The 10,495-nt window shown below is 38.7% G+C and overlaps 1 protein-coding gene across 1 annotated transcript in view; it reads right to left on the bottom strand.

The window, feature by feature from the left end:
- Window positions 1–9,815, bottom strand: part of LOC117110877 (alpha-N-acetylgalactosaminide alpha-2,6-sialyltransferase 5-like) — an 11,638-nt gene extending 1,823 nt beyond the window's left edge. The window contains exons 1-2 of the mRNA XM_033253709.1: window positions 9,476–9,815; window positions 8,971–9,078 (exon numbers count right to left, since the gene is read on the bottom strand). Of these exons, the coding sequence (XP_033109600.1) occupies window positions 8,971–9,078; window positions 9,476–9,801 (434 nt within the window). The 5' untranslated portion in view covers window positions 9,802–9,815. The remainder of the gene's footprint in view (window positions 1–8,970; window positions 9,079–9,475) is intronic.
- Between the last annotated feature and the right edge of the window lie 680 nt (window positions 9,816–10,495).

Raw genomic sequence — 10,495 nt, 5'->3', positions numbered from 1 at the left:
TGACCAGGCCAAGTTAAATCTCAGGCTACGCCTGATATAAGCATTATATATTTCCCTCCCACACATCATTTTTTCCCGGCTGGTATCCTTGTTGTAGTGTTTATCTGCCAGGTTAGGCCCCATAAAAAAAATATTTGTTTATCACCCTATCAAATCAAAGTATCAAAGAAAACACTGATGAGGGTGGGTTTTTGTTTTTGTTTTTTTTGTTTTTTTTTGCAAACTGCCCCTAATTTACCGATGTTCACAAGTAAATCAATGGTAGGGACACATATAAAAAGTCATAATGCAATCAAATTTATATTTTTAAAAAAGTATGTTTTTGTTGTACCAGTAAACATATTTGCAAGAAATCCTGAGCTTTTCAAGGGAAAAACGATGGAAATACAACCATTTGAAATAAAAATATATGTTGAATAAATATGTATTGATTAAAAAAAGGCTGTGCGTGCGTGTTCCGGCCCCACAGACAGACGATAGGCCCTCACCTCACCCCTCTATTATCACTAGGAATAAAGCCCAGGCTGGTGCCGTGGGGTCTGTCGTCTGTCTGCAGGAAATGCGCAACTTGGCTAGCAACTGCTGCTGTCGTGTTTTTTACTAGCTAAGCTAGTCTAGTATTGCCCCTAGGCTGGGCCGGATAAACGCTCTCTCAGACTCTTGACTAGGCCTACATACATGGCCTAGGCTAGAGTAGAGAGCTGAGAGAAGTTCATTTAACTTTATTTTTAATAAGAAAACTAGAAATATTCTTATCTTTTTTAGTGAATATGTTGTTTGATGTGTGATGCAAGTTACGCCTAAAATACAGCATAAAATTAAAAAGCAAAAATAAATCCCGGCACGGCACACAGTATCTTTTCTCGCGCTGACTTTTTTCGAGCTGTTTCAGTTCAGAGCTAGTGTTGGGGTCATTCACACTTGTCGCTGATTGGTCAGAAATAAAAATCCGTTCGGATTCACGTTTCCAATGGCTTTCTGATCCATTGCTCCGAATCCGGAGTCGGGGGAAAAAATCGGACTGTGTAGATGTGAACGCTTCTATTCTTTACCACTAAAGCCATTTCTCACGATTTTTTCTCCGGACTCCGGACCGGAATCTGGGCTTGATGTGAACGTAGCTTTAGAGGCTTTGTGCATGAAGCACTATATAAGAATGACATATTATTATTATTATTATTATACCTACCTCACACATTCCCGTAGTTCAGTAGGCCTACTATAGGTCCTACGTAATTGTAAATAAACGTTAATAAAAAAGCTTGTGTCTTCATTGTGTTTATAAATTAATTTTAACACTGTATACTTTGTATTTAAACAATTTATAATACTAATAGCTAAAAAATAACGTTTGGTGCGCAAGCCTAATGGAAAATATTATTTTCGGCTTGTTTTCACAGGCCGCAAAACACACAATCGAGCGCCGGAGATGTCTCACGGGCCACTAGTTGCATTGCGTTCTTCATAGAATCGTGTTGGCCGATGACCGTCATGCGCAGTGTGTGTCCGGATTTAGAATGGGGTGTAATGAGTACAATAAGTTCTTAAGTGCAGCTTCAATAAATGATGAGATGCTTTTGGGAGGGGATTTACTCACTCTGAAAGACGCAATCATTGATTTTGGGCAATTAGCATTGAGGTTGGGTGGAAAGACCATATCCCTCAGGAGGGACTCTAAATCTCCTTCAAGGGAAGCCCGAGTTATCGTAGCAAATCGTAGGGTAATTCTCCTTCAACTACCTACGTAAGTGGGTTACCTTTGCCAGATTTAACCGTAGAATTTGAGGTTACACACAAATTAGCGATACCTGCTGTGGAATATCGTAGCCGAAAGCTATCGTCCATTTGTGTCACTAATACTTAGGACTACTATTTGACCATGAAACAGAGCCAGAGGATTGGTAAAGCAATTGAAGTCAACACCAATCTGCCAAGTGCAGTCCCAAATCAGTTGAAAACTTTACTTGCAAAAGCACACAAAAACCACCCGAAACTCTATAACCCATATTATGAATTTTAATGCCCATGCACGATGGGCTCATAAGCAAGCTTCAAGAGTCTCTAATATCAAGTAAACAAGTAAGTATATCAACATTTGATTGGTTGAAATTGTGTATTTCGGTCCGCCCATTATCCAAATACAGAATATAAGATTACGTCATTCTTTTAAAAAAAAAGAGACTTGTGGCAAGTCTAGGCGAAAGCTAGATTGACTCTTTACAGATTCTGTAATAGGAAAAGAAGAAAAAGTCAACGAGATAACTGATGGTATCCTAAGTCAAACCACTACCACTAGAAAGAAAGAAAAGGTGGCGATTCCATGCTGGCTGATAGTTATGGATTTCTGGTAGGTCCTTGTTCTGGCCTAGGCCTAGCTTAGTAAGTAGGGCGGGATAGGGCGTTGGCCTAGGCCTATATAAAAAGGGACTTAGCTGGGATGATTGATAAGCGAACCAAGCGCATATCTACATCATAATAAGCTTAGGCCTAACCTTCCGTACTTTTAAGCATCAACAAGACTAGGCTAAGATTCGAAAGAAGGCTAAAACACTTGCTTGTATTGAAATCAACCCTTTTTTTTCTGAAATACGCAGACAGATCTGGCTAGGCCAAGGCTAGCCCCCTATGCCTAGTCTAATTTCTGCACGGTGGATAGGACTTAGCCTATATCAAGGCAGGAATTATTTCAAATTTTGGACCCGCATGGATTTTTTTACTATTGCCATTTTTTTTTCGAAAAAAATATTTGTTTCTCGTGAAAATTTAACCAAAAAAAATTGTTTGATTTTCCATCGAAATCGCACCACAATTGACCTAATGTAAATGGCGACTGGATTTTTTAGAATATCATACACATATTGAACTTATCACACGCGAAGAGCTGCTCTCTGGCTTTCTCTTTAGATATGTTTTGCTTCTGGTGACAGCTAGTTGGAAAATGGGCGAAGATTATGTCTGATAAACAAACAGATTTTATTACAATCCGAGGTGGGATGACTTTTTGGGTTGAAACGACTTGATACCCAAGCGAACCCAACGGATTCGGAGCGTACTGTACAACTGCCTAGGCTAGGCGTAGTTGTAGGTTTCTAGGCCTAGTAGTAGTACAAAATGTCTAGCATACAATTTCATTTGAATTGTGAAAGGTATATAATATTTTTAGCAGATGAAATTCATCATGAACTAGGCTAGCAAACTCGCACTACAAAAACATTCAGTTTTGCTTCAAGTGACAGCCTATGAGATGAATATACCAATTGGGTGTCTACTACTACAGTATTCCAGCCTAGGCCTAGCTAGGTTGAGGCCATCAAGTACTAGCATACTGTGGTAAATGTGGTATCCTAGTGTAGTCCAGGGGTGGTGCCAGCGGATGGGCCGGGGGCCCCCGTCGGGGAGAAAAAAAAAAGTATTTTCTACATATTGTAGAATCGATTAATTAAGGCCTTTGAAACCCCCAAATTGTCTAAATTTTCCAGGGGCTTCGTCCCGTCAGGGATGTTCACAAGATTCGTTGGGTTCAATACACCTGAAAGATCAATGCACAGAAGAAGAGAAAATAGCAACCTAACCTACCAAATTGTAGATGAGTGCGCTGAAACTTTGATGTAGCTAGCCGACAAATATATATAGAGTGAACGCTGACAGGTTTGAAGAAATCAGTAAGTGATTGGGCCGACAATTTACTAAAGTATAGAGTGTACCTACAGCAACAAAACACCAAAATGATGCACCACCATAACGGATTAGATGTCCGTACCGATATTGAATTGTGCGAAGTTCGAAAAGTTGAGAAGAGACCAAATGCTATGTACAAGGACTTGTCAGATTGTTTGTTGAGCAAGGCCAATTATAAACCGGTGCATTTGAATGTTTATGCTCCTAACAAAATGAATACTTCAACCTGCTTGCTTTAACCTTTCCTCTGATTATGTACAAGTACACTTCCAATAATACAAGTTTGTACATTGGATGGAAGCCAGATGTCTCAATTAGCGAGTCAAAGCAACTTAACCAGAACATGTTAGTGAAATCATCAATTCAGAAGAACCTTCCAGAGTACAAGTCCAGAGCAATGCGTCGTGAGTTCATGTCCTGTTTCGGAACCTTTACTGGGCTGCAGTCTGGTGTATTTAGGGCAATGTGGATGCACCTCACAAATGATTCATCCGCATCTTCCAATCTCAATGAATTACAAGTAAACTTGCAATTGCAGGAAGCACTTGATGCCGAAGACCCAGACCTTATATGGGACATGAGATCAAATAACAGAGGAACAAAATGCTACAGGCCTTTTTTTGGAAAAGGCCAAATTATACATTCAGGCTAACATTGAAACGGCAATAAACTATAAGAGACACGCACCAGCAGTGGATGGGGAAGTTACCACACATACAGCTGTAGCACTTATGCGACCGATCTTCGTAACGAAATCACTAAAACCTGCACTGATGATATTGCAATACCATCGGTACAATGGTTGCATCTTCAGTTCTGGCTCTCTAAAAAATCAAAGTTACACACTGGCGAAATAAGAAAAAAACCAATGATAGCGGCAAGAATGTTTAGGAAGGATCATCCTGATGCCCACTATGCATCTGCTCAGTTCCGGTACCTAAAAGAATTTTGCGTTCAATTTAAGGAGCATGCGGCGCTAATAGCTCAAGATGACAAACACACAGTGAAAATTGGCGAGTCTGGTTATCCAGTAGCCTCTGTTGAACGTGGCAAACAAGTTCTTGTCGCACTCGCTTCCAGATTTGTAGTAAACGACCATGATTTTACGAAATTTTCTCTGACACCTTCGGTGAGCTTTGTGATCGACATTCCTGACACAATAGAAGAAAGCTTCTACACCGGACTTGTAGGGCTTAAAGAAAATTCTTTCCAGCCATCATTGTGATGGTAGGACGTGTGGTTCGTAACGGTGTTGCTAGGTAATCCAGGTAGCTATAATTTGAGCGTGACGTGTGCATAATCGAGGGATGCCTTAGAAATACACCTGCCCTAATTCCATTTAATTAACAATAGTTCGGTGACGTTAATTTATGCAAACATGTGCGATGCGAGTTGCATTGTATAGGAAATACAGTTAAGTTGGTCACTGGACAGAAAGATCCCTTACCCGGCGGATCGGCACCATTTGTGCGGAAAGGCATAAGTTAGCCAATGCGGAATGGTACTGCGTGTTGTGCGAGATACAACCTGGTAGTCAGTAACGTTGTTCCCTGGTAGATTGGTGTTATACTCTTCATCGTGGTTTTATGAGTATGTTATCATGCTGAGGTGTTAATCTGTCCAGTCACCCACGTAATTGTATATATTTTGAACCCGTGAGTAGACTTTTGAATTTATAAACTATTGTATTAGTAAAATGTGGAACAGGTTTAAACTCTATGTATTTTCTCAATGGTTAATGGGCGTGTGAACAGTAAGAGTATACCTAGGGTCATCTTGCTTTATGTTATGACATCCATATTTTTTTTTTAATACCTTGTGTTACAGTTCTAATGTAATCGCTTAGAGGTTGGTGGAGTAGCAAGAATTATATCATAGTCTCTGCCTCGTCCGTAATTTTCTCATGGAGTTTTAGCACTGGGTAACTACTGGAATATAAACCATGTATAGTATTATTCTATTGCTAATTGGAATAATTATTAATATGTATATTCATATATTGATATAGCCCATGTATGGTATTGTTCTATTGCTAATCGGAATAATTATTAATGTATATTCATATATTGATATAGTTGATGTGTACTCATATATTGCCTATGTATGGTATTAACTGGCCACTCAGTTATAGTGAGGTATGATTCGTTTTGGTGACCGTAATAATTTATCTTGTGAGACGTTAAAATAGTTTGTTTGGTTCAGAAAACATAACGATATTTGTTTTGCATAGTACGGGTTAAGTAACCGGAGTATTCATAAGAATATCCATGGTAGATTTGTCTTATGTGACACGCTTGATCAACCGATGATTATAACCATTAAACTATTACATTGACTACTTTGATGCTGTGTCCGGAGTACTTTGTTTTTATTGTCTAGCATCTCTGAACGTTATCTTCCCTTTTTGAACCACTGTCGCTCATACGTGACAATCATTTCCTATTCTTCCTTCTTCCTTTATTCTTTCACAATTTTGCTGTTTTTTTCTTCATATTTTTCATAGTTTTATACACTCACATATTCATTTGTTTTAGGACTGGTCTAGACTAGACCTCGGCTATCAGTGCCTATTACTATATTATTTAAATATACAATTTTAATAGATAAAAGTAATTTAACATGGACATAGTAATTCATACTTAAACAATACATTAAATTTATATATTAATATGATAACGTTAACGAATAAATAACAATAACTATACCGTGTACATAGTGTAAAACTACTGCAATACTAAGATTAACATTTTCAATCTTATAATAAATTTTATACAGCCGGTGTTATGTATTGACCTAGGTTACTACAGCTAATGACAGGTACGCTTTCACCATTAAAGGCTTTTTCTATGAATGGAATGACCTGTACGAAACACGAGCTCCTGTAGACCAAAACCCAGTACCGTTACAATTTTAATCGTACGGGAAATATCCTCAAGACGCCCTAGGTTTGTTTACATTTCAGTAGCTTTTAAACAAATCCGATCTGAGCTAGGCCATATCGTCGAAGCACAGCGTAGCTGAGAGAGTCGCTTCGCAGGTACTAGATTATTTCCCCTTTTTTATCATCAATCGTGAAACATGTATTTATGACGAAAAAATCCATTTGAGGGAGTAGTCAGTGGATAAAAATTGGCCCCGCTCACTAAAGCTGAAAAGTTGCTCAGAAAGCCAAGAAAGTGCAGCGGTCTGCCCTGGTTTGATGCCTTGCTTGGGAGTAGTCCTGGCCACAAGCCGAAATGGGCAGGGTAACCCCACTGGTTTGAGTCCTTCTTCTCTCGATTTCTTTTAAAGCTGAAGCAGACCAGGGTAAGTCTCGGTGGTCAAGTGGTCCTAGCATGTCCCATAATAAAAATAAGGGACAGGCTGCATTTCCTCCGGCTAGGAAGAAAGTCAATCCATTGGGGCATGAGCATGAGGTATTGTGATCCCGAAACCCACCCCTCTTCAAGAGAGGTCTGTTCTCTTTGAGAGCAGGTGTGTGAGGTATAAGGCGTAAGTTTACATCCCAAGCAGGAGGCATCACCAGCTCAATTTAAAATGATCGTCGACTCTATGGACAGGGGTGTCTTAAGTCCTACATTCTATTTGCCACTTACAAAAAACAGATTAGGCCTATACTGTTTCTATTAAATATTTGTAATTGCTGTTGGAAATTTCATGACAAACACATTGAATTAACATTTCATATAGACAGGCCTAGTTTATAAACCTAAAAAAACACCCAGAAATTTCACTTCAATAAACAACAAACTACCTGGATATTTTACTTGGACCTAAAAATAGCTGGAATAATGCCATCATCAATACTGCTCCACAAGAAAGGATATCACAGATTCTAAAAATTACAGATGTCACTTTTCCCTCAAATATAAATAAGATATACACAAAAACCTTAACAAACCCTATGAGACTATGGCTACGTTCAGATTTGGATATTAGGCAGGCTTGAGTTAAGCCCGCCACAACGTTAACCCCAGCTTAACTTTGCCGGGCATTCAGACTAGCGGGTATAGCCAGGAGGCACAAGCATTTGCATCATAATGAACCTTGACCAGGAAACGTGTTTCAATTACTCGCGAAATGTATGCTTGCTCACAGCGTATGTAATTGAATGCAGATTGGTCATAGTCAATGCAAGACCCCCCTCCCCACAACGATTAAAGCACGGCTTAGAAAAGTTAAACACGGTGGCATGCCAGGTCAAGTTACTATAGGAACACAGCCTGGCTTGAGATAAGCCACCTAGTTCAGACTGGCAGGTGGATAAACCCGGTGAGTTGAGCCGGGTTTATCCACCTAGTCTGAACTAGGCCTAAGAGAAGGTCTTTGACTGTCAGAATTCCAGCAGTTCTCTTCAACCAGAAAATACATCCATTCTATATAAATGTCATCAACACAATATACTATACAACCATGGAACAACAATCATACTGCATAGTAACAAGATCAGTAATTGAAAGAGGAATAAGACAGGGGATACTATCTCACCTAAATTATTCAATGCTACACTGGAAGGGATGATCCGAAATTTAGACTGGAATAGAAAGGTAATCACATTGTTTGTATGGGAATCACATCATCTCCTCTTTGCAACGATAATGTGCTCATAAAAGACAATACCAAAGGATTAGAGGAAATGTTAAACAAAGAGAGCAATCAATATTTGATTAAAAATAAACAGGACACAACCAACAAATATATTATTTACAACTACTGAAAAAAAAAAAACACACACACACACAGGCTGGGTGGAATGCTTAAACCAAAAAATTGAGATGGACAGGTCACCTCGCCAAAATAAATGATAGATGGACAAAAATAACTACTGAATGGAGTTCAAGAACAGGTACTCAAGGTCAGGAATGATATAAAACCAGATGGAGAGATGAAATTGTATGAATTGCAGGCATGTCGTAGATGAGAATTGCGCAGAACAGGAGTAGATGGTTTCAGACCGGGTAGGCCTACTGTACACCCTGCAGTGGACTTACAACGGTTTAAATGATTATGATGAAAATGATATTTACCTAATAATAATAATAATAATGGCATCTTGTAATTTGTATTTGAATTAGTGCAAGATCTTAGAGGTTCATCCACCCATTGCCACTGTCGCGTTCCCGAACCTCTACCTAGGTGGTGCGAACAAAGGAACAGGAAACACATTTGCCCTGCCACAGAAAAACGGGTGCTCAGAGGTGGCAACTGGGATAGTACAGTAGCCCCCTAGAAATATCTCTTACTATTAAGTTAACTAAATTTATTTACTATGAAATACATCTTACGCCCTACCTGCAATAGTTTTCATCGACAAAACCATAGACATCAATTTCCTCACACATATCTATGGCAACAAGAAAGGTGTACCAACCAGTCGACAACCACGTATTTGTATTCTTTCTGGAAAATTAACTATTAGAATACAGAAAAGTTTATAATTTAAAAAAAAATTCCACATTGAAACAGTATTTCAAACTAGTTTTGCTATACTATAACAATTTTTAAACAAATTCTTTTATTTCCTTTGTAATCTAACAATTTGATCATACAATTACAAAATGTTGAGTTTTTGAATTTTAATAAAATTTTAGTATAACTGTCATTCTACAAAGTAGTTGAAAACAGGTTGTACAGCAACCAGGCTGAAAACAAATACATTTTTACTACAGAAAATCGCCCAAAACAAAAGAGGCACTCTAGGTAATGGGCTAGAAATCCAAGGACTATGAAAGAAGTCCTCAGATTAGTCACTTTCACTTATTCTCTGAAATGTTTAATTCAGTTTAACTTCACCTACTTGCTTTTGCCAGTTTCCAATTCAAATATAATATCTGCATTGCGTTCACCAAACTTGTCCAGACTATAGTAATCAACATCTGGAAATTGTTTCATAAGTTTATGGGCATTCATCTTAGCCCACCTATGATTGTTGTCGTTTAAGCCAAAAAACAGCACTTTCTCTGGAGCACCATCTCCACTTAAAATACCTTCAGCATTCACCATTACATTCTCTGTTGACATGTGACATATTACCCGAATGGTAGTCCTAGAGCCAACATCCTCTTTGTAATGTTCTGTGGGGGCGTGGTTCATTCTGATGATACATGAAGCATTGTTGATCATGTGACCAGCTTTTGTGTTCACACTTGAACCAGGAATAGTCTTGGTCATTGCAGATTTTGCTGAAAATTACAGCTTTGTAGTACAGGACGCTTCTCAGTCTTTTCATTGGAACAATCTGCAAGCAACACTTCATCCCTATGTTACTACCGGGGAAACCTGCAAGATGAAATTGACCATACAAGTTTTTGTGATTATATCAGAATGTAACACACATGATACTGTGGCAGTTCACCTTTTTCAAAAATTGCTCATACAGTTTTTAACAGACACACTTGGACATGTTAAGAAAATATGCTATTTTTCTGACGGCTGTGCTGCACAGTATAAAAATAGAAAAAACTTTTTAAATTTGTGCCTCCATGAAGAAGACTTTGGTGTTCAAGCTGAATGGCACTTCTTTGCCACCTCGCATGGAAAGGGACAATCTGATGGTGTTGGGGGGACAATAAAGCGGTTAGCAGCCAGAGCAAGTTTACAACGCCTATTTGATCAACAGATTATCACTGCTCGCCAACTTTTTGAATTTGCAGATTCAGAGATTGACAAAATACATTGCCAGTTTCCCACAACAGAGCAATATCGGCAACAAGCAGAATTCCTGAAAGACAGATTTGAAAATGCTCGCACAATTCCAGGTACACGGAATTTGCATTCTTTTATTCCAGTCTCCAAAGAAGCGGTTACAGTTCGATCC

Source organism: Anneissia japonica, unplaced genomic scaffold (assembly GCF_011630105.1).
Source record: "Anneissia japonica isolate Jap-2015-1 unplaced genomic scaffold, ASM1163010v1 scaffold288021_len37184_cov131, whole genome shotgun sequence".
Lineage (NCBI taxonomy): Eukaryota > Metazoa > Echinodermata > Crinoidea > Comatulida > Comatulidae > Anneissia > Anneissia japonica.
Note: the sequence above shows the minus strand (reverse complement) of the source record. Positions and strands in the feature narration are given on the sequence as shown.